This window comes from Acanthisitta chloris, unplaced genomic scaffold, assembly GCF_000695815.1.
Source record: "Acanthisitta chloris isolate BGI_N310 unplaced genomic scaffold, ASM69581v1 scaffold2926, whole genome shotgun sequence".
In the NCBI taxonomy this organism is placed as follows: Eukaryota; Metazoa; Chordata; class Aves; order Passeriformes; family Acanthisittidae; genus Acanthisitta; species Acanthisitta chloris.
In genome coordinates, this window is record NW_008679577.1 from 79,332 (window position 1) to 104,522 (window position 25,191).

The 25,191-nt window shown below is 37.1% G+C and overlaps 1 protein-coding gene across 7 annotated transcripts in view; it reads left to right on the top strand.

The window, feature by feature from the left end:
- Positions 1-2,890: 2,890 nt before the first annotated feature.
- The window catches only part of NRCAM (neuronal cell adhesion molecule), a 65,321-nt gene continuing 43,020 nt past the window's right edge, over positions 2,891-25,191 (top strand). For 3 of the 7 annotated variants that reach the window (XM_009077339.1, XM_009077341.1, XM_009077335.1), the window contains exons 1-9: positions 2,989-3,079; positions 5,448-5,465; positions 7,364-7,469; positions 10,968-11,164; positions 12,038-12,160; positions 12,524-12,694; positions 14,881-14,992; positions 16,879-17,063; positions 18,493-18,624. In XM_009077339.1, the coding sequence (XP_009075587.1) occupies positions 2,989-3,079; positions 5,448-5,465; positions 7,364-7,469; positions 10,968-11,164; positions 12,038-12,160; positions 12,524-12,694; positions 14,881-14,992; positions 16,879-17,063; positions 18,493-18,624 (1,135 nt within the window). Of the gene's footprint in view, positions 3,080-5,447; positions 5,466-7,363; positions 7,470-10,967; positions 11,165-12,037; positions 12,161-12,523; positions 12,695-13,146; positions 13,204-14,880; positions 14,993-16,878; positions 17,064-18,492; positions 18,625-25,191 lie in introns of all 7 variants that reach the window. The other 4 variants (XM_009077334.1, XM_009077338.1, XM_009077336.1 and 1 more) reach the window with 3 other exon arrangements.

The following is a 25,191-nucleotide window of genomic DNA, read 5'->3' on the forward strand; positions in this document are numbered from 1 at the left end:
GTACAAATTGATGAGTAGCTCCTGAACAAGCTGTCAAAATACACGTGTTTTCCTATGAAAAGGGTAGGACAAAATGTCTGAGTTACAAGAGATCTTAAATAAATTGTCTGGGGGAAAAGGCAATCTGCTGTATAAATATTTCAAGTTTTGAAATGGAAGCCTTTACATTGATCTGCGCTCAGAGGCCTGGCCTTATTTTGTAGCAGATAATGTTATGTCAAAGCAATGTTTAGTTCTACTTAACAGCTGTTGTATTCATACTAAATCATGTCAGATTTTATCTTGGCTATGTTCAACAAGAGCACCCAGTTGTGCTGACAAACCTAAAATCATTTTCAGTTAAATATGTTCTATCAGAAATCATTTGGGCACATTGCCTCCCTGAAGAACGACGCAGTCAGTGTGCAAGCTGAGCTTTGTAATTCCTGCAAAAAAAAAATCCAAACATCCCAGCAGTAGATTCAAGAGGTATCCTACTGGAACGTTGCAGTAGCAGAGTTAGACAATGTGAGACGTTTTCTCAAGGGTATTACTTTCCCAGTCATTTTAATTGCACATGCCTGACTCACCACTGCTTGTATATTCATTTGTACTTGTTCAAAGCAAATGCAATTTGATTTTAAAATACCCTCAAAGCAGTGCAATACTCATTTTACATGGTGAAAGGGCAAAACAAAGTGGATAATCAGGTTTTCAGAGTTTTGAAAGGAGAACTGAAATGTTGCATGGAGAAGAAACAATAAAAGTTCACTTCTGGAATACTTCAGAGAGTATCCTGTAAATCCTGGGTCAAATATGTTGTACAGAGAGGGCATTTTGTTAATTGCAGTGATGCTGTAATGAAGAGATGAGGTAAAGATCAGGAGAACAGTGTGTGACAACCTAGTTTAACTGGAGAAGAGCAGACAGCTGTAGTTGATGGAACAAAATCAGCTCTTCTGGAGAGCACTTCATTGCAGGAAACATACTGGAGTGTTTTCAGGCACTCTCAAGGGAAGCTCTTCTCCTTCCCCTTGTTCACTGCAGTGGGAGAATAGTAAACTGTATGTGCTAAAAATAAGATGGAGAAAACACTTCTCCCCTTCCCCAGCTAAACCCCCAGAAATTTAGGGTGCTCATTTAAAAGGTAAGAAAGTTCAGTTTCTTTTTCTAGGAAAGCCTGAGTGTTTGTCATGCTTTCCTGCCATATGCCTTTAACCACTTTCTGGCTGTTTTGGAGTTAGGCATGCTGCCTCATCTGCTTGTGCAGTCCCAGTTTGTATAAATAATTATGCAAAGGCTAGAAGTCTACTCCCTCTTGTGATGTATTTCTGATCTGCTGTGACAAATAATTAGTTGTTTCATTATGATATGCAGTTCTATAGATATTTTTAAATGTGAATAAGCAATTAGCCCTCTTGCATGGTGCCCCAGTCAGCAGTTCCCAAGACCTCCAAGGACCAATACATCTCTAGGACTTTAACATACCAGAATATTTTGATTTTGAAAAAACATTTGTGTTAAAGACAGTGACCATAAGAACCAGGAGTTTGATGTGCTAGGTTGAGCTCTACGACTCAGTTCTGATGTCCAATTTCAGTCTCTGCTCAGAAGACTATACAAAGAGACCATTTAGAACAGCAATTAAAAGGCATAATTTCTTAGGTAACTTGAAAATTGAGGGAAATTCATAGCATAGACTAGTTTAAGTAACTTCAGGAAGCAAAAATAACTATATATGTAACATTTGTCATGCAGCTGCTTCTTTGTAACTTTTAACTCCTTGTGGACTGGATAGCATTGTGTTTCACATGTAGCCATACCTGAGGAATTGTGCTCTTCCAGGTGAATTAATGCTGATCACTGTGAACTTTCTGATCTGTCTGGAATCTGGGAAGCACTTTCTCAGCTGATGTCCATTTACTGAGAATGCATTATGTAATCACCATTTGGATTTCTAAGGCTGTATTCTTGCAGCTCTTTATAGGTCACCAGTGATGCTGATGGGGCTTGCAGGCAGCTAGTTTTCACTCCTTCAATATTCTTCTAAGCTAGAGCTTGGTCCTGAATGCAGTAAAAGTAAGGAGGGAGCCAGAATCATTCCACATGGTTAATGTGATCTCTTATGCTTGGTTGAAGGGGAAGATGTAGCACATTTCAAACAACAGATTTCCCTTCACTTTCATTTCTGCCACCTCTTCACATGGGAAAGAGGGAGAAGAGAGTTTGATAATATGTTGACAGTTAATTAGATTTTGGTTTCAGGCTAGAAAGTACAAAGTATTTTTATGTTGTCTCTTTTGAGTGGAATCAGAAGTCCAGGAATAGGTAGGTGCCTAGGTTGTTATGCAGTATATAAGCTAGTACCTCACCACCTTCATGAAGTCTTCTGTGTTCAGTCTACAACTGTCTATTAGAAAGAGTTCTAAAGCAGGGATAGCTAAACTGAGATACCTAACTCAAAGCTGCAGGAAGATCCCACAGTTTACTTAGCAAATTTGTGGCCAGACATGTTTTCATCAGAGTAGATGCCTAAAATGACTTTCAAAAAATGGTGCAGGGTGTTTGAAAGAGAGACTAGGTGGGCATCCAGAGCTTTAATCTAAATGTACTTCCGAGGACTATTATCTTTAGTATATACAGCTTTTTAAACTAGATGGACTGATGCTTTATCCTTCTTCGGAGAGTTATTTCCATTCAACAAGGTTATAGGAGTTGTTTGCTAGCTTTCTTAGGACAATGTTATGATCTAGGTGTCCTAAGAACTTCTGGATTTCTTGGCTTTCATTAGAACCCTGGATACAGTATGTAGACTGCTTGTATTTCATAGTATTATTAAGATGTATGTGATCATTCAACTCTCCATTGTACCTGCATATGATTATTATTTCCTTTTTTTTTTATTTACCAGGTTTCTTGTCTATATTTACATAACTATTGCAAGCTACCTAGTCTGATGAAGTTGAACTTCATTCTTCAAGTGTGATTTACTCAGTACAGCCTAAAATCATGATGAAAAAGAGGAGGATATCTGCAAGTGAAGCTTCCTTGGTCCTCTTTCTGTGCCAAATGATTTCTGCATTGGATGTACCTCTTGACTGTAAGTATTAACATGCTAAATAAATGCAGAATAATGGAAGATTAGTTAAGCAATTTCTCTAGGAAGCTGAAGATAACTCCAGCATGGAGCTAAACATGGAGTGTGTTTGCTCATTTCAGTCAGGACATTATGATTATGAATATTTACAATTATTTACAGAAGATTTTTAAAACCTGTGCATATAAAATGAGTTACATTTTTCACTAGAGAAGGTTTAACACGGGATTCTCAAAGGATTCTACTTACACTTTGACGTGCTTTTGTTGAACACTGTCCGATCAAAATGAAGAAAGGCAGAGAAGCCCACTTATATGCTAATTATTTGTGAAATTAAGATCCTATTGACAACTTCCTGAAGACCTCAGGACAATTCTTAATTTCTGTAGACAGTCACCCTTACCTTCAGGTAAGAGTTTTGCAGGAAGTGCTATGAGACATAGTAAGAGATCCAAATACCTAAAATTCAGACACTCTAAGCATCTAACTTTTTGATCCAGAGGGGTAAGTTAGGCTCTTAGATTTCCTAAGCAGTGCCTGAAAACAGTTAAGTATTTAAAGTTAAAAGCACGTGTGCTGAGCAGGGAACTCCATCATTAACAGTGAGAAAACGTCTGGAGGAGGGGAAATTCCAAGATCTGAAGATCTTGTCTAATATAAAATTGTGTTAGTGGAGGACCTTGAAGGTAGCACTCCATGCTGAAAAGGAAGCAATGGTAGCTGCTGCATTTTATAGTCCTAATAGTTAATTTTATGAAATTATTCATGCTTCAGGTTATTTTCTTCCTAAGATAAGCCTGATCACATTTTCAGAATTCAGTGAACCATGTTGCATCTCACAGTGACTATTCATTTGTTAAACTAATTACCGGGAAGAGCACATTAGGCCTGGTGTTAAATCAATGGATTAATACATCAGTAAATCTGCCTGTGATTCTAATCTGCATGGCTTTCTTTACCCTCATGTTTTTGATACCTTCCTGCCTTCCACAAATGCATGTTTTTCTTTATTAATCATTGACATAAATTGCAACTGCTTCGGTGTTTTTTTCCTCCATGCATTTTACAAGCCTATCAAACCAATGACCTGTATTTCTGTAACAAGATCAATATATCTGAATCACATCAAACTTGTGCTGTAAATGCCTTTAGAGTGATAGGCTGAGGCTTAAAGAGGGCTTTGAGAGTTTGATGAATCAATGTCTTATTTTCTAAACTTAATTTTTCTCCATAAATATCTTTGCAGGCTATAAATAGTGTTTTGAACCCATGTTGCAGTTTAGGAACTAATGTAAATTTTAAATTGCATCACTCTAATATCCTTATCTATAAAGCAAGACTTCAAGTTAAATTTACCAGAAATGCATCCATAGACAAAAATGAGTATCACTTTTAGATGTATCATTTTAATTCTCTACTGAGAATTTAATTCCCTACAACTTAATGCTTAATAACTTCTAGATCTGATAAAGTCACATACTTGAATTTTTATCCAAAAATCATATTAACCGAAATTACATCTATGAGGATGCTTTCATAAATAATGATGAGAATTGGCTGTGGGAGGGCACCACAAGGGAAGAATTTACATTTCCTCTGGAACTTCCCTAAATACCCACCACAGAGACCTGGTGGTGAGAACATACCTGATAGGTTGAACCTTTAGGTTTCATCCAGGTTAGCAGTTCCTGTGCTTGTCAGTGTCTCTTTAAAGCAGGTAATGGATGATTAAAAATGTAGGTGACCCAAAGCCATCTGACCTGCTCTAAAACATTATTGATAAAGAGACATGTATGCAAAACGTTTGAACCTATAAGCAGTAAGATGTGACAGCTAAGATGATTTTTTTGTTGTTTAGTTATTTTTCAGACCAAAAAGGGTTGCAAGTCTGTTGAGTAGAATTAGGTGCTTTCGTCTTTATAAGAGTAATTTTAGCCTGAAGCATTCTCTTTGTTCTTCCATATGATCATATGGGTGGATTGATTTTGACTTCAGCATGAGGGCAGTGCACTCCATTAATTCTGATTTGCTGTCTTCTCAGTATTAGTAGTTTGTGTCCTTGCAAGGCCAAAATCACGTACCATGGTTGCCCTTAAAAAGTCAACACTTCAGAAAAAATTCTCATACCATGAACTTTGAGATAAATGTAGTAATATCTGACACAATGTAAATTGTGGATGGAATTTCAGGCATCCCTACATCGGTTACAGTGCTAAATGTTTTAAATGTTTTCTTTTTAATGGTGACCAATATACTTGTCAGAGATACTTATCTTCCCTCTCAAAAATGCTAATTTTCTTTTCACTAACAAATGTTTCTCTTTAATCTCCATTTGTCCATTCAACTGCTGATTCTGATGGGGGAATAAAAGCAAAACTTCTAGAAGAATGTAAGTTGCTGTTCACTCAAACTAGGCTGTGTGCTGCTGAAAATTAATACTGATTGTGTTGCAAATTGAATTTGCAGTCCAAAAATGTGTGATTCTGGCTTGTTTTTATAATTTGGTGTGCTTTTTCTAGATATCTTGTGCATGCAGTGTTCAGAAAATACTACTGTACATAAAGCAACATTCTGATAGTATGAATAAATTAATTGTGTGATTTTTGATGGTGTGCTTTTTGAACATTAAAACCTTTACTCAATATGAGCATGTGCAGTGTTTTATCACTACTTTCAGGAGTAAATATATTTGATAAAAAATAAATTCATTGGGATATATGTATTTTTCTACTCCTTTACATCCCTGAGCTGGAGATAGTTTTACATCCCAAGTGGATGCATTTATTTAAATAGACCTCATATTTTGTGGGTTCTTCTAACTAAGCACTAGTGTCATGGTTAATTTAATCAGTTCTAAGTGCAATACATTGCACAGGAGTGAAGGTTTCAGGTCTTTGATGTGCATCAGATGGAATATCCTGTAGGTTGGACAATGTTCACACCATGTCCCTTTTCAGAGTGTACTTGCTTTTCCCAACTAAGCATCTAACACATACTGGCCCTGAGAACTGCCTCTGAGAGGGGAAAGAACTGCCTTCAAAGTGCCTCTGGAGAAGTACACACAAAGACATCATCATGTAAAAACGTCTCTTTCCTCTTTCAAGGACTCTCCCCTCTGCAGCGAGGAGCAAAACCCAGTTCTGCATGGCTTGATTTGTTCTGCTTAGCTGTTGTATTTTGTTATGATTCCATGATCTGATTTTTTTTTTCCTGGCTGTTTCTTGTGGGTAGGGGTTTGCAGTGGCTACCTCTGTGCAACAGAATACTTAATGTAAAATGGTAGGGAAGACTTAAGATAAAAATGCCCAGTTTACAGTTTTAAATGGCTAGAGTGGGGCATGAGAACAGAGCTAACTCTAATGATAAAAATGTTTTGTTCAAGTGGCCAGAAACTACCCCAAAGCTGGACAGGCAATTTACAACATTTAGACAGGGATGTTCATGGGCATGTTATTAAACAGGTTCCTTTAAATGACACTAAACTATAAACAGAAGAATAATCTTGAAGAAGGACACCTTTCTCACTATCTTAATATCACAAAGAGGATTTTTTAAATGCAAAAGTGGGCATATATGATGGTAAAAGATTATAAATTACTTTTAATAGGTAAGCACCAACTACTTTGTCAAATGAATCAATTCTGGTTTATGCTAGTCATTCTAGAGTACTTGACAAATCACAAATGTTAAATGTTTGTTTCTCCTGGGGCAGTTTACAAGACTGACTATGTTTTTGTTTGGTTTCTTAAGGGGAATCAGTACTTTTCCTACATGTTTACTTTATTTGCAAACTAGATACTATTTTTGTCTTTTACTTGTAACACATTTTTTTACTCCTGAAAAGTAGCTCCTAAAAGCATGCTTTTAGATTAATTCAGTAAGCTGAACATAAGAAATGTGTGAGAAGGTTACATCCATAAAGAATTTGGAAATACATAAAATGTTTTAAAATAGAAAACAATGTATGTTTTTTCCTTCTGGTAAAAAACATTTTATGAAGGTTTGCATCTTACAACTCTTCGTTTCAAATTTGTTGGACTTAGAATTCAAGTGTGCTTTGGTTTTGTGAAAATCTGTTGAAATCTCAGTTGGAAGGTAGTATACCTACACTGATTGAGAAGGGTAGAGGGCTACAGCCTCCTGATACAAAAGATACTTTAATCCCACTCTTGTGTCAGTGATGTGGTTGCTAATTGCAATTCTGGTTTCTCTGCTTACAAACCTGTCTTGGTGATACTTTGAAAATATTGTTAAATTCCTCTCTCTTTCTTATATTCCATAATGAAGTGTCGCAACCTCCTACGATAACTCAGCAATCTCCAAAAGATTACATTGTTGACCCTCGAGAGAATATTGTAATACAGTGTGAAGCTAAAGGAAAGCCACCTCCTAGGTTAGTAGCATTTTGTTTTGCTTTTTGTTGGCCTAACAGCATGGAAGAACTAGGAGAAAATGTTGTAACTTTTGTAAACTAACAAGATTATACACATGTGCTTGCACATACAGAAATGTGCACACACCTCTACATTTGTAATTTAAACAGCTACCAGATAGTGCCATAAAGTTGACTCTTCTCATACTTGACATTGACGTTTTTCTGTAGTCATCAAGCACCTGTAGTATTTTTTTCTCCTGAAAACTCTGCAATAAAATAATACACAATTATTCCAAGAGCAGATAGGTTAATGCCCATGGAACACACCAAGAGGCATGCCACACTATGAACTGGATCACGTGCCAGATTAAGGCCTAGTGTTTAAGAAGAAGGGATGCTGAACAAATTCATAGTAACACTAATAAATTCAAATGTAATGTTTTGTAAATCACTCCATTTTATGAGGCTCATCTTGGAATACATTTTGTCAGAAGTTATGTAATATGTATCAATTTTAATGATCAGCAGCCCCAATTCACTGAGTGTATATAATAACCTTAAATTTTGGTTTTGACAGAAAATGTAGCCCTGCATGTAAATCAGATTCCTGATCATCATCCATTTTAAGATCCTCTTTCAGTGCCTTGAAATATTTGAAAACTACTCATTTCAAGATACCAAGTACCTGGACTGGAAACAGCAGTAGCTATGATAGATCAGCATTGCTAGCCACTGCTGATATCAGAGACTATGAACATGTCATGGTTTAACCCCAGGCAGCAGCCAAGCCCACACAGCTGGTCACTCACCACCCCCACCAATGGGATGGGGGAGAGAATTGGAAGGGTACAAGCTAGAAAACTCATGGGCTGAGATAAAGACAGTTTAACAGGGAAGGTAAAAGCCACACACACAAGCAAAGCAAAGCAAAGAATTAATTCACCGCTTGCCATGGACAGATGTTCAGCCACCTCCAGGAGAGCAGGGGCCCCATCACAGTTAATGGTTTCTTGGGAAGACAAATGCCATCACTCCAAATGCCCTCCACTTCCTCCTTCTTCCTCCCCCTTTATATACTGAGCATGATGTCATCTGGTATGGAATATCCTTTTGGTCAGTTTGGATCACCTGTCCTGCCTGTGTTGCCTCCCAATCTCCCATGCACCCACAACTTCCCTGCCAGAGTGGCAGTATGAAAAGCAGAAAAGGCCTTGGCTCTGTGTAAGCTCTGCTCAGCAATAACAGAAACACCTCCGTATTATCAACCCTGTGTTCAGCACAAATCCAAAACACAGCCCCATGTCAGCCATCTCCAGGAGAGCAGGGCTCCATCACATGTAACAGTTACTTGGGAAGAAAATTACACTGAAGAAAATTAACTCTATCCCAGCCCAAACATAAAAATGTGCATCTATCTGTAGTGTTATGCTGCAACTTCCTAACAAGGCCAGTCTGTAACTGTTCTTTCAGACACACACAGAGCTCATTAAATGTACTTCTTCTGAACAACCAGGGTTTTCTACATTATTCCTGCCGGTTGCCTTGGTATCATGGTCATTATCGTGCTGGGCAGCAGAATGGAGGAGATGGAGTTTATCTGAGATGCTGTCACCCTCTCTAGTGTTCTGTTAATGACAGGAGTGCCACAGAGCACATGTTTGCCAGCATTTTAATGTGGCTGGCCCAATGCCATTCTAAAGATTCTTGATGTTCACCTGGAAGATCAGATGGTTGTTGTGCATTTTGGAACAACTGTATTGCTTCTGCGTATGTTTCTCTTGAATGCCTTTTTTAGCTTGGAATTACCTGCAAGAACAGTAGTGCTATTGGTGAGACTGACATTCCTGAGCCATGTGCCAGGTCTCTCTGCTGTACATCCTCATCTTTCCTATCAAACCTGTACCTCACTTTGTTCCCCTGCTGCAGAGAAAGTGTCAGAATCTAAGTACAGAGTTTTCTAATGAACTTTATAAACTTGTGCTTAGTTTTGCTTATTTTTAAAGCTATGGCATCCAATTCATTTATATTAATAGCTAGTATGGTTCATCAGTCTTGATAATCTGTAAATGTATGTTGGAACTTGAGCTCCTCCAAAGCTCTGAAGTTGAAGATGAGCTTTCTCAGCTGATAGTGTGAATTATTTGTTAAAACAGGGTAACTTTTTATAGGTGAAAGCAGCTGGCATAAAGGTTTATGGACGTGCTCCTACTTAGAACTTGAGCAGCAAAGACTCTGACTTTCATGTATCTCACATTCAGGGGTTTGTAACACATTTTCCACCTCTCATTGAAAGCTACATGTCAGTTCCCTACATCCATCAGTGTTACTGATAGCAGAGGATTACAGAAACTCCACATTGTGAAGCTTTGCCCTCAAGGTTGTAAGAAAGGGGCTCACTGTTGGTTCATTATGCATGCTAATCCTCCCAAAAACACTGCAGTGTGGTGCACTGCTGCTGGTCAGGTTCAGTTCTTCTCTCCCACACTACTCAGTGTGAGTAGCATGTCTGGTCCTGCCCACCTGCTGCAGAAGGTGGGTGCACAACTGGAGTCACTTAGAATTTGAGCTTTTCCAGTACCATTTAGGTTTAGACTTTAGGAAGCAGGAACCATTCTAAACAGTAAGCACGTAGAGTGTTTGTGCTAAGATTAGGAAGCTGAAATGTAACTAAAAAACTGCTGTTCACAGCATTTGAACCTGTGAGCACTCAGCACTTCACAGGCATTGGTCTGGCTCTCGCTGACTACTTTTGGCCATTAACAGAGCATAAGTAAGAAACTGGTGTTTGCAGTAGTCTGAGTTGCAGACTATGAATCTCTGCTTCTTTACAATTTTTTATGAGTTCTATTAGTCTTCATTTTTAGCGTCTACTTTTCAAACGTCTCCTGTTTTGAGTAGCACCAGTATAAATTTATTGTATTAATTATATGCTATCAGACTATATAATTTCATTTGAAGAACCGTATTTGTTTGCGTTAGCATAGTGAGAAGAAATCAAACTCACCACACAGTCTCTAATTCAGTTGCATGACTTCAAAATCACCAAACCAATTAAAAGACACGGTCTCCTGCTGGGGCCTGCGATGACACATCTCAGCAAGTTTTTAAAGGCAGGTTCATAAACCCTTTCAATAATAGGTTTTAGAATGGAAATACACAGCTTTAGGAATATCAGTTCTTGCAGGTGTTACTGCATCATTTTAGCAGAAAGAAAATCAGTTCTTTTCCATATATGATTAACCTCAGAATATTTCAATGTATTTTTTTTTTAAATTGACTTTGAAATAGCTCCTGTTAACAAGTTCAACCAAAGCTTTTATCTTAAAATATTGCCAGATTTCTCATATTAAAAGTGCTGTATTACTTTATTAGTTAATTTAGTTTGGGAACGTGCCTTATCTGCTGAAGAAAAAATGCAATGTATTTTTGATAATTACTTTTTGCTTCTTTCCCTCTGTGCAATCTACAAAAAGGCAGATGAAGAAGAAACTTTTCTTTCTGCTCTTATTATTTTAGCTTCTCCTGGACACGCAATGGAACTCATTTTGATATAGATAAAGATGCACAAGTAACAATGAAACCAAATTCAGGGACCCTTGTCATAAATATTATGAATGGTGGGAAGGCAGAAGCATATGAAGGAGTATATCAGTGTACAGCACGGAATGAACGAGGAGCAGCCATTTCCAACAATATTGTTATAAGACCTTCTAGTAAGTACAGCTCTTAATTTTTATAAAATGTGAAACATTTGGGTTTTCTTATTTTCTTATGAACGTTTTGCCTTTTGGTTTCCCTGTTTTAAAGATGTAATCATCAAAGTGATCATGTTACAAATTATTGTGTAGTTTCTGATACTCAGATTTAATACTATATTGCATGTTCTCTCAAATATTTTTTAGAAAATTTAATAACCTGGGTTTGGTTTTCTTTGGTACATCTGGATGACCTATCATGTTTAAAATTGAGTTGTATATATGAGACTGCTATTAGAATAAAATATTTAAATCCTTAATGCACACTGTTGATGATGACAATTTTTAGTCTTTTTATGATGCCTGCATTCCATAGTTTTTTGTAATAGCTTTAATACAGAACAGATTGGGACCAAAAAGAAGATATAGCTAAAAATTTGTAATTAATGGTAGACTGTTTCTACAGATTTGTATGTGATTTTTATCTCAGATTAGTTTTTCACGTAAAATGTGCAGTTCTCACATTTTACTTAAACCGTGTGTGAATAATACTGTTTCAGAATTGTGTACCTTTTTTTCTAATTTAGCACATCACTTTTTATTTCATTATCATAGTTAAAACTTTTCAAGATACTGTTGTAAACCCTTTAGTGAGTAGACAAAAGAACTTGAGTCAGTTGATTATACTTTCAGCAAATCATTGCTGCACTTTTTTTTCCCCAAAGAAAACATAAAAAAAGGACAAAAGTCTTTAGTAAATGTTACAGGGATTAATATTCTGATGCATGTAGTTCTCCTGTTTTTCTGGAATATCATGTGCATTTTGCCTTAAATTCTGGAGCTTTTGTCAATCCATAATTTGTGTGTGTGTGTTAAAATTGTTTTCTATAGGATCACCTTTGTGGACAAAAGAAAAGCTAGAACCAAACCAGGTTCGTGAAGGTGATTCACTAGTACTGCACTGTAGGCCTCCTGTTGGCTTACCACCACCTATAATATTTTGGATGGATAATGGTGAGTTTGGGTTTTAGTAGTTTACTTTTTGCAGTTTTTCTAAATAGTAGTTCATTGCTTTCGAAGCCCACAGATGGTAGAGTTGCCCTCTAAGTTAAAACTCAGAGAATTTCCATTTCTGTAGAAAGGAAGGAGCAAGCAGACATCCAGGCCAAAAGCATGAAGCCTAAAGCAGCTGGAGATCTTAATGTAAGTTGTAGATTAACCCACTGGCAAAGAATGAGAAGACAAGGGAGCTCATCAGGAAACTTAGAAATGTCTATGTATTTACAAAGCCACAAATTGAGCGAACGTGGAGTCTGCAGATCATAATAATGGAGTGTGTATTATAATTGAGATAAATGTGTTCTTGCTTTCCCTTAGCTTTTCAAAGGCTGCCTCAAAGTGAAAGAGTTTCCCAAGGTCTAAATGGAGATCTTTACTTTTCTAATGTACAACCAGAAGACACCCGGGAGGACTATATCTGCTATGCAAGATTTAATCATACACAAACTATACAGCAGAAACAACCCATTTCTGTAAAAGTCCTTTCAAGTAGGTATTGCATTCCCTAACTACATACTTGCCTAGTATTTATCTGGAATTCTCTAGTTGTTTCCCAAAGTTAAGTAGTGTTAGGCTAGGGAATTCTGTCATTTTAATTCTGAATAAGAAATTACATTGCTGTATAATCTTTAAATGTAATCTCAGGTTTTCTTGGCGTATAATTCACTTTAAAAGCTGTCATTTTTCCCTTTGTAAGGGTTTGTCTTTTGAAAAAATATTTTGTAAGATTTAAAATACAGAAAAAGAACAGTGTGAAAAATAATAGTTTTCAGATGGTTTTCCTGTGCAAGAATATAAAGTTATTATGATTATTGTAACTATTGAAACAAATTAATCAATCATTTGATTAACTCGCTGTGGTCATATCATCACCTTTTTGTTCCCAGAACTTTTATTTATCCCTCTTGTATGCTTTCTTCATGATATTCTGTTTATTTCAGTGGATTCATTGAATGACACTATAGCTGCTAATTTGAGTGACACTGATATTTATGGTGGTGAGTTACACTGGTCCTCACTGATACTCCCTGTTTCAGTAGCATTTAGTTAACTAACTTCACCTCCATGGCTACTTAACTTTTTGCTCCATTTTCAGTTTCTAATAAAGGTATCTATTAGTGCTGGTGATAATACAAACTTTAGAAAGGGACTGCACAGTGTGATCCTTTCAAATATTTAATGTTTCAATGTTATCGTAACATGACTCATAAAAATATAAACACACATAATAATAAATGAGTCCTTTCACACTGGGGCATATTTTAAAAATGGTTTATTCAATTGCTTCTATGCTGTGTTGCTTTTTGACATTTTTCTTTCAATTTACCTAGTAGTTTGATATGTTCATTATCACTAGGACTATTCAGTATCACGCGCTGCATAATAAATAACAATTTAGTATTTAACAGATGCATTTCACATTTAACAGCTTATTGAATTTACTATTCATTTTTAACTTATTTCATAAGTGTGAAACTGGAATTAATTGTAATTTGAACACTTTAATACTGTCTGTATGAATAACTTTTTAGGGGAAAGATGAGCTTTTTCCTTTGGTGTTTAAGCTGCTCTTTACATTAATCTATGTCAAATGGCCTTCTGTATATTGTGGATTAAATCCTCCTGAACAGGTGCTTGTGTTTAGCAAGGCTGACTTTGGAGCACCACTGATTCTGTAACACTTGAGGTTCTAGACTCTCCACTTGATATTCTGTGATGTAGAATATACTTGATATTTAGTCTATTTTTGTCTTTTCCTCTCCGTGTCAAATGGGGTTTTGTACGTATTAAACCTAAGAATCTTAGAGTTTATTGTGTGTCTAATCACATTTTAAAAATACAATGATATACTGTAATGTTTCAGACTGCTACTGCACTTCAGAGAAATTTAATCCTGCACATGAAAAATGCTGTAAGAGAACATTAGAGTATTCACAGAAAACACTCTATAATTACAGAAAATGTTCTCCATGAAGGCACAGGAAATACCATAATACTTCAAAAGCCAACAGAGTATAATGTCAGAAATGGGTCTTATATTTATAGCTGTCTGTTTACTGTGGTTATTTCTTACAGGTTAATCAACGGTTCTTTATTACAAGACTGGGGAACAGCTTGAATTAAAGTTAAATATATAGTAAGAGGAAAATACAAGGCTTAACTTCTAAAACGACACCTCGCGTTGTCTAGAAAATATTAAACAAATCATATTGCAAAGCAGAGTGTACCTTTCATCCCCTTGGTTTATATTTCTGGTTAAAATAACTTTGCTTTATTTTTATTTTGATGGAAGCCTGGGAATTTTTGGTAACTTTCAGTCTTGCACTGTGCCTCACACCAGTGGCCTCTTACTCCCCATAATAGTTCTGCTGAAGTGAATAGGGGCTGCTTAGTAATCCAAGATTGCATGGTTGCTTATGTAAAAGCTTTGTATCAATTTCTCCTGTCTTTAATAATAACATTTTTCATGTATGTGTTCAAAATTGTGGCATTTAACAGGCTGAGATATGCTATGTCTGTCAAAAACCTAATGTGTTGAACTGTGTAGTTGTGTTACACAATGATTTTTAATTAAATGGCCAGTGTGGAGCAAAATCTCTGTCCAAAATGTGAGAATGGATCAGTATTAAAAGAAAAATCAGAAATCAATTATTTTATTTTATTTTTTGTTCCAGCGAAGCCAGTTACAGAGAGGCAGCCAGTTCTTCTAACACCAACAGGTAGCACGAGTACCAAAGTGGAACTCAGAGGAAATGTACTCTTGTTGGAATGCATTGCAGCAGGATTGTGAGTTACTTTTTTAGACAGCTTTTGTTTTTCTAAATAGAAATATAGAAATGAAGATGCTCCAAATGTTACCACTGTATAAGCTTCTGTATTTCTAAGAAGTCTAACATGGAAGGGAAGTCCACAATTTACTCAGACTTTAAAACTGGTTATGAATATATGTGTGACCTCTGTCTTCTCACATCCCCAAAGCCTACACACAGTGTACAGGTTGTACTGTTGTTTCTAAAGGGCACAGGCAAGAAATGCCATGGGGTAAATTCAGGCACATATCCCCAGAACTGCACTCAGAAATAAAACCTCTGATTTTTGCCTGAGTTTACAATCATTAGGCTCTTAAATTATATAAAAATAGATAAGGATTTGCTGTTTTAATCTGAGAAAGCTGCTTATATATGCTAATAATTACTTAGTAGATCAGCTAGGTGGGAGTTGTTAGAACATATCTTCAGCTCCTTACATTCAATTTCTCATTGTAATTGAGTTTAATTGGTACTTGTTTCTTCAATGCAATGCTTTTGCTGGATATTGTGCAAGAAGAAAATTACTAAAGAGCAACGTAACTTCACAAATTAGGTTAATCTTAAATCAGTTTAATTTTCTGGAAGAAATCTGAGAATAGATTGCTTAAAAGAGGAAAATCTTTAGTACCTGTTTCGGGAACTGTCAACATGTTTACAGGCCACAAAAGCATCTAATGCAGAGTACTCTGAGGTAGCCATGGATAAAGCCAATAATTGCAAATCATGAATCACAGCATCATGCATGTGTGTTCACTGGCATAAGCTCCACAGGGCACGATCGTACACAGCTTGACACAGCATGAGATGAGCATCAGTGCAGTATTTCTGTCTCAGCTGTGCTCTGCTCAGGTGCCTGCATCAGCAGCACAGGCAAAACCACACCTGTGAGTGGGAGCAGCATCAGATCAGATAATCTTCATCAGAGATATAGTTACATGCTTTTTGGCAACCCTGCAATAAAAGTATTTGGTGATCCAAACTCCAGTAAAATTGCTGTATAAAACCAGTGGAAACAAAATAAGAGTATTATACATTATATGGCTTTATGTCTTTAGCTGTCATGAAATAAAAATTAAAAAATTCAGTGGGGGAATACTTGTCCACAAAAGGTTTGTTTAAAACAACTATTCCTAATAACTGACGCCATAATTAAAAGTCAACTTTTCTAGATGTCTGTGTTATAAAATATGTGATATTCGACTGCTAAGAGTTTGCATAGAGTCTTTACTATTTAGGAGAGGACATTCTAATCAGTAAGAAACACCTTGTAATTTCCTGTAATTTTAAAAGTATATCTCCATGTGTTTGAACAGTTTTCAAGAATGGCTAAGATTTAGACATGTTGCAGTGACAAGTAGCTATACTTGACTCAGCACTGGTTTTTTTTCTTGATTTCTCATAAGAGATATTTCTGTCTCTTTACAGCTCTGCTGTAAATTTTATGATGTTCATGAAGCATTAGGATATTGCTCACATGAAGTACAATTATAAACTTGTCATTACGTAGAAGCTACCTTTAAAAGCACCATGAGCATCAGTTTAATAGTAGAAACACAGTGAGGTTTGAAATAAACTTCTCTTCATTTATTTACCATCAGGTTTTTTAGATTAATCAGCAGACAAATGTATTCTGTAATTATTAATCCTATGAACAGATGGCCGTTGACAGTGTTAGTGAGACTTGTCATTTCCTAGAAAAAAATGCTGGCACATTTTTCATATTTGTTGGATGTGCCCCAGAATCTGGGTAAAGGCTCTTAAAATAATTATTTGGAAAACATATGTTAAAAAAAATTAATGTATTGAACTTTTATCTTCCTTTTCTTCAGTCCCTAAATTCAATCTGTGCTTTTTCTTCTCCAGACCCACACCAGCAATCCGCTGGATTAAAGAGGGTGGGGAGCTGCCAGCCAACAGAACATTTCTTGAAAACTTTAAGAAAACTCTCAAGATTATAGATGTTTCTGAAGCTGACTCTGGGAACTACAAATGTATAGCAAGAAATACATTAGGTTCAGTTCATCATGTCATTTCAGTAACTGTGAAAGGTAATACTAAAATTATCCTTAATGTAATGTTGTTAGTGTCCAGAATGCAAGACTGAAGTAAGCTTTCTAGGGAAAAGTAGAGCTGAAAGGATGAATGATAATAATAAAAAACCACCCTGAGGAAACAATCATTAAACCATCTGAATGCAAGCACTGAAAGGACTTCACTATTTCTAATCTCTTTTTCATGTTTTAATGTTATTTTGTAAAGCATCAGGCTCAATTGAGATTATACTGTAATGGTAGTAAAATAATTTCTTAGTTTGCACCAGTACTACATTTATTTTAAATCCTCTGATTATCTGTCATTAGACTGCTTTCTTTTGTTTTTTTATCTTCCTCCTCATCTCTCTGCATCATCTCTGTCTTATTTTCTCCGTGTTTCCTGTGTTCAATTCATATAGCACAGATTCTCTCTTTGCTTTATGGTTGTCTTATGGACTCATATTCTTCCTTTTTTTTTTTTCTCTTAACTGACATTTCTGTTTTTCTGTCTTCATGTTTTTTACCCAAGCTGATGCCTTACTGGTTCTAAAAACGCTTGCAATATGTGTGTCTAAATAGGAATTTTAAGTATGTTGTGAATACCATGAAACAAAAACCTGTAATGACAGCTAATTAGTCATTGAAATAATCAACTGTAATGCTTACTTTGCATGCTAAATAGCCATTTATTGTGTTGTAGATTAGCATTATTTTATGATCACATTCAACCTCTTTTCTATAACCAGAAGTTTTATTTTCTGTTTGCATCTGTCCATCAATCCAAAATCAGAAACTTAATTGCAAGATGTGACAAACATATGCTGTTTGTGGTTACATGTTGTAAAAAAAAGATGGAGATGAATATCTTTTACTAAGGATGGTGTTTCACCCATTTCCATTTCTATGTGTTTTCATCTGTCTCAGGTAAACATCTGGCGCCACTGCAATCATCCATCCAATTCAGAGAGACCAAGGATTTTACCATTTCTAAATTTCACCCTTGACATGAAATCTTTTTATGTAATCAAACCTAAATTCATTCCTAACAGCCTAACTACTGTGAGCATGGATATCTCTGAATTTAATCAAAAGACCACTGTAGTCTCTGCAGATGCCATACTCAGATAAATTTTGCTTGCTTTAGAAAAGGCAAATTAGATTCAAAGCAGGCAAATGAAAGAAAGAACCTCTTGTTGTTTATCTCAGAATTTTAATGCAGTGAGTAGCCAATAGCTCAGTTCAGCAAATGTATAATCTACCACTTAATCATTGGCTATCATATTTATATATATGCACATATACATATATAAATTGACAATACAAGTGAAATTCTATATCTGCACATACCTTGTTTGAATTATCTTCTGGCTACCATGCCTGTGCCTTATGCTTTTCTGTACATAATTTTGGAAAATAATTGCTCTCTTTCTCTTTCTAAACCCAGCTGCCCCATACTGGATAACAGCACCCAGAAACTTGGTCTTGTCTCCTGGAGAAGATGGAACATTGATTTGCAGAGCTAATGGCAACCCAAAACCTAGCATAAGCTGGTTAGCAAATGGTGTTCCCATAGCAAGTAAGATTCTTAATTACCTTACAGGAGCATGAGTAAGAAAATATGAGGAATATCAGGCTGGGTTTTTTTTCAAATATAAATGAAGAGCATGTGTTTGAGTACTTTTTTCCTGACAGGTGATGCTAAATTATAACAGATGTGATAAAGATGCTGTGCATGTAATGTATTTGAGAGCACTTAAATACGTACCTATGCTCCTGGTTATTCTGTATGATGCTCTGCTGGTAGTGCCTTTGTGGAGATCAGGTTGTAGGAACAAAGCTGCACCATGCCCCTTTCACAGAGACTTTACTGGGGTCTAATTTCTACCATTGTGTTTCTGTGGCAGTTGTGTCTGCTAGATCTCTCCTTTGCTGCCCCACTGCAACTCTGATGTTGCCTAGGAATCCTAAATGTGACATAAAAAGTCAAATCCTTACATCTGTGGGGGTATAGAACACTTGTAGGATTTGCAGTACAGTGCAGGATTTGCAGCTTAGCATATGTTTGAGCCTTCCAGGCTTCAGCACTAAGAAACATCTGCAGCAAAACTGACTGAATGCATCAGCAACTACCTGGCAAACAGTTTATGCCAAGTATGTGTCAAAGAAAAGGAACTCACAAGGCAGTGCAACAGGTGTTTCTGTGTGCTTAGGTAAGAAAAGCAGCCCTGAATTGGTGATTGAGTCACTTAATTGTTGCAGTGTTGTGACTGGCAATGCTGTATGACAGGCACAAGGTAGCTGCTATATATAGCACAACCTGAGTTGGGAAGAACTTGCTGGAGGACACTGCAGTGTGTTGTCAATTGGGTTTGCACTCGGCATATGCTGTACTGTACAGTCACACTTGGTTCTTCTATCTTCATCACTCCTCTTTCACAGTATTGTAAAAACAGACAAGCTGGTCTGTTGACTCATGACATAATGTACTCTAATGTTTTGGTCTGTGCTGACCTGTTTAAAGTTTGACAGTGTCACTTTCATAAGTTTAGCAGGAGGTGTTTCAAGTCTGTGCATATGCATGCATATGCACAGTCTGTGCATATGACATGCAGTTTGGGATGTGGAGAAGGATTCTCTACAGTCAGAATCTAGGAAAAGCAACAGGTAAATGAGAACCATCATTAGCTATATTCCAAGTATTTGATATATAAGAAAGATTGAGCTTAATTTGAGGAAAAAATTGGAATTTGGGGGGGAAGTAAGGGTATATATTGAAAGAGAAATATTTAGCAAATAACCTGTTTCAGGAATCCTGATTAAACATAAGCTGAGATCTCCAGCCTGAGATTTAAAATGAGTAGTTTCCATTGGTTAAATAAGTTATGTAAGCTGATATCAACCAGCTTATCAGCCAGTGGTATGATAGGAAAACAGGAAGCTATCAATGTAATTTTGTATATATTTATACATAAATATATCATAACACATGCCTTATCATCAAAGTTTGGTACCTGTCCTGCACTCCTTTACCATTATCTATATATTTACCATTCACTTTTTGTTCGTTTGTTTGGGGATTTTTATCCTGCTGTCCTGCTAGTTTAACTCTTATTTCAGGCCTCCTGACTGGCAAAATCTTTTTCACCTGTCTATGAGATTCACCCTTGCCTTGAACTGCTTCCGTGTCAAAGCTGTAGGACATGCTGTTCAAATGACAGACAAGTATGTTTTCCAGAAAAGCAATGGTATGTTCTGCATTCTTGTATGGAAACAGTAAAACATTAAGAAACAGAGAGATTTCAGAAGCAGCTGCAGGATGCCACCAAATTTCCCACATACAAGGGCAGCATATATTGGCTGACTGGACTTGAGGAATCAGTACACAGAGTCTTGTTGCAGGGAAGTCAGTAAAAATTAAAAGACTTTAATTAAATCACCCAAACTCAGTAGGGGGAAAAGAAAAAAGAACACAGAAAATAAACAAGTGGGTAGTTCAGCCTTATGTTAAAGGTCACTTTCATTGCTGAGAAAAGCTGAAGTTTTATCCACCTTAAATTTTCAAGTTCAGGTTGATTGGATGCTCCAGTACTCTGGGTCTCTCAGGGCATGTAAGAGAAACATTGGATTACAGAAAGCACAGTTGTTAAGATTCTTGTGATTTTTTTATTGTTCTGAGTTATCAAAAGCTGTTCTGGAAACTCCCAAGTACAGTGGTGCCTTTTTGTTCACTTGTTACTAAATTATAGAATTGAGCCCCTCTTCTTCCAACTGAATGATTAGTAAATCACTGTAAAAGGAAACTAAAGCAGCTGTTTCAGCTTCAGGGCAGCGCTGAGAGAGCTACACCCATGGCAGGATTTCAAAGAAAAAGAGCTACATTTGAATTTCAAAGCCCTGCTGTCATCATATATCCCACAATGTGCCTCCTGTGACCCAGTAATCTGTTTGCAATACTTTAATTTTCTGTTGGAAAGCACAACTGGGAGATACTTAATTCTTCTGGTTTTGTTTTTCCATAATAGAGACGGATAAGGAAAGGGGAATGTTGAAGAAAGAACCACTCGTCCATATCTCAGTCAAAGGCTGAGGCTTAAATACCAGTAGGGAAAAGTGAAGAATAAAAAACAATGTCATGTGTTTTAAGCACCTATGAAATAAAATTGCGATGCTGTAAATTTTGTTAAAGATTATAATAAAATGAGTGAAAAGATATTTTAAAGGAAGGTTTTAGGTTTTCTCTGAAATATTGTAATTAATTGTCCTCAATAATAATGCTTAAAAGAAAAACCACAGCATTTCTGAAAAAAACCAAACATACTTCTTCAGACATGTTGGAGTGATAAGGACCTGACCTAACCTCCTAATGTTTACTCACAGGAGTATTTTGAACTCATGCACAGTCCCATTGAGGTCAATTAGAATTACTTTGGCAAGTAGCAATTGAAAGTTCAGGCCATGACTCTGCCTTGCCTTGTGCTTCAATTAACACTCAAGATCTGCATTATTTATACTGCTGTATAATCCATTGTGTCTTACTGCTTAGATATTCAGCATGGTTTTACAAAAGGGAAACCATGCATTAAGTGTCTCAACTTTTAAGAAAGTAACAACCCAGATTAATTGGGAAGGGGAAGCACTTTCATAATTGGACTTCAGAAAGGCATTGCAAATACTGTACAAAAGACTAATTTATTGGTTCAGTGGTTTATAGTTCATGATGAGCTATTAAATATTAGATACAGACAGATTTATACAAAGCAGTGCACTCAAAGGCGATGTTTATCTTCTTTCAACATATTCTTCACTTGTTTATATCACATTTCACATTGAATCTTAGGTTTGAGTTAGTTTCTGTTGGTACTCACATTGAATTTAAGGGAGAAACATTAGCCCTTAGATTTTCATCATGAAAGGCCTTTGATAATCCCTGGATCAGAGATTCAGCATCCATCATGTTCTCTGCGAGTACACACCACAAGCTGTTCACTGCAGCCATGGGAGGCTGGAAAGAAATTTGCTGGACTCTGATGCCCCAAGAAGTTCAGTCTCGTAGAGGCTGAACCTACACTTATCCACTGCTTCTGCTGTCATTGTGTTGGAACTGTGCTGGCCTAGGAACTGCAGCAGATATCCTTTGATAATCAGGGTTTTCTTAATTCTGCACAAGATAGCCAAAGAATGGTCATGGTTAGTGCAGGTAATGCAATCCTTTTGGAGATAAGAAAACTAACAGAATCAGAAACTTGAAAACAAGAATTTCAGTGATCACAGGAAAATATTTTGTTGCAGAGCAAGTGAGATTGGTAAGAAAAGGAAAAGGGCATTCTTTGCTATTTCAGTCATTCAGTTGTAGTTAGTTTTAACCACAGAAAGACCTCTCTAGTTTTGAAATTGATTACTGTATTCATAAATTACTCATGTATGTGAGTTTTTGGAAGAATAAGCAAGTCAAGAAGAATAATATGATCAAATGATCCCGTGATGCTCTCAGAACTTGAAAAGCATGAGTACAGATGGGCCATATGTCACTAAATTCATATCAGAAAATAAGCACATAACCTTCTGTATTTGCTTTTTTCATATATTTCCACAAAAACAGGGTCTTCAAAGCTATCTCTGAAGTTAGAGTAGTTGAAAATCACAGCTTAAGAACCATTACTGATCTCATGCTCCCATTTACATTCACTATTATTTGTGCATTAACTTAAGGACAGAATTGTAGCAATAGTAGAACTACAGCAACAAATGTTCAGTGTAAAAATCTGTTGCAGAAGAAGAGTCAGAGATCTCTCAGACAGATCTGACCTATTGGTTCATTGGGTTCTAGTCAGTAAATTTAGGTATGTAAAATACTTAATATTTAGTATCTACTGCACTTACAGTTAGTATGCAATAGATTATCATGAAAGATTATCATGTAAGCTTAAATGTAATATGCATGCAAAAATTGTCACTTACCAACCCATCGATGTTCGGTGTCATGTAAGGGATCTCTCAGCCTCAAGCAGTGACCTTGAGAGACATCCCTGCTCAAGGAGAGATCAGCAGCTCAGAGCCAGCTGTTATGGAGGGAGAGTTCCATGGCTGTTCATATTTGTAGCCTGAAGTGGTTGATTTCATAAAATAATGGAATGACTTGGGATGGAAGAGACCTTAAAGATCATCTAGTTCCAACCCCCCTGCCATGAGCAGGGACATCTTTCACTGGACCAGGTTGCCTGGTGTCCCCATCCAGCCTGGCTTTAAACACTTCCAGGGATATTTGTAGTCAGATTTTCTACTGTGTTAATACAGTTTCAGCCGCTTATCAGCCTGGTCTCCAGCCAAACCATGTTTTGGAGTTTGGTGCTGAGTTCTTGCTGATAGTCTCACACAATAGGATTAACTTTGGTTAGGCCCTGCTTGCTGAGCCTCTGTCTGGACCAAAGTTCAGTTAGTTCAAATAAGAAGAGTGCATCTGTCACAAAATCTAAATTGAATATTGGTCTCAGCTTCTCTGAGAAATTAATATTCTGCTATTGATGCAGAATGATAGCTCAGCTTACTAAAGAAATGAGTGACTAAGCAATGTAACACTTATACAAGACTAGCAGTATACCCCAGGGGTCAGTCTGGTTTAATGTCTTCATTGTTGACCTGGATGATGAGGCAGTGTACCCTTAGTAAGTTTATTGATGACACAAAACTGGGAAGAGTGGTTGGTACACCAGAGGGTCATACTACCATCCAGAGGGATCTCAACAGCCTGGAGAAATGGACTGACAAGAAACTTGTGAAGTTCAGCAAGGAGAAAGAAAAAGTCCTGCACCTGGCAAGAAACAACCCCATGGGCCTGTCCATGCTGAGGGCCATCCAACTGGATAGTGGCTTATCAGAAAAAGACTTTGACATCCTGGTGGGCCCCAAGTTGTCCATGAGCCACCGATGTGTCCCTGTGGCAAAGAGGCTAAGATTATCCTAGGCTACAATAGTATTGCCAGCAGGTTGAGGGAGGTGATCCTTCCCCCATCTGTACACAGTTCTGGGCAAGTGGCTCTAGTTGGCCATGCTTGAGCAGAAGGTTGAACCAAATGGCCTCCAAAGGTCTCTTCCATCCTCAGCAATTCTGTGTGCTTGAGTGCAGCAGCAGATCATTAAAGCAGCTGGATGATAGAGCCTCTTCCCCTGTCCTGGTTCTGCAAAACACAGTCTAATATATGGCCAAAGGCTGTAGGTTCTGTTGGTGCTGCCTGGAAGGATGAGGCATGTCAGAAGACAGGCTATTGAATAGAAGCCAGTCTCAACAGGGAGCTTTTGAATCAATGCCCTTCAGCATGCATGTGGCTAGACCAGTTAGAAGGAAGGACCACCTAATCTGACACTTTCCTGTTTTCTTTCCTCTTGGGACCCACAGCTTGAAGCCCTTTTCTGAGAACAGGTACCTTCCTCCTTTCTTTCAGGCAGCGGAAAAGGGATATCTCTTTTTTTAGCTTAAATTCAACAGTGGGAAGGGAAGATGCTTTTTATACAATAATTTAATGGTTAGATCATTTTTTTAAAATGCAGTTCCTTCTTCAGTCGTAGAAGATAGAACTAATGGCTTCCATCTCTTTGGAGGGACCCTTCCATCAGCCTGTAGGGCATTACGTATGGGAGTGTGTGTGAGAGGGACAGTCTGTTCAGCAATTAAAAACCTGTCTGTGTGCAGAAAGAGCTGCAGTATTTGGAGGGTATGAGTGGAGGGAAGCCCAGAGCCCAGGGAAGGAAGCAGCCATGATTGGAATGGCTGTGGGCAGATCTCTTTCCTCCTGGGAAGGTGGTTGTACCTATTTTCTATTTAACTGTGATTTATATGCAGAAACAGACCACTTCTCACAGCTGACTGGCCTGCCTGCTGGGCTACTCACCTGCTCTGTCTATTTTCAGCTGATGAGTATTTTAATGAAAATGGCATTTGCATAGAATAGGAAGCACTGTGACATGTAGAGTGCAATAGGAAATAAAGCAAAAGAGGGCAAAGAAAAAGTGCCAGAAGTCCAGAGAATAAGCATTTAAAATGCCAGTAGTCTCTCTTCCTTTCTTTCCGAAATTTTTGAATTGGTGATGTTGATTTGAACTCGGAGTGATGGAAGACCAGTTAAAAATGCAGTTGAAAACTGTTCTG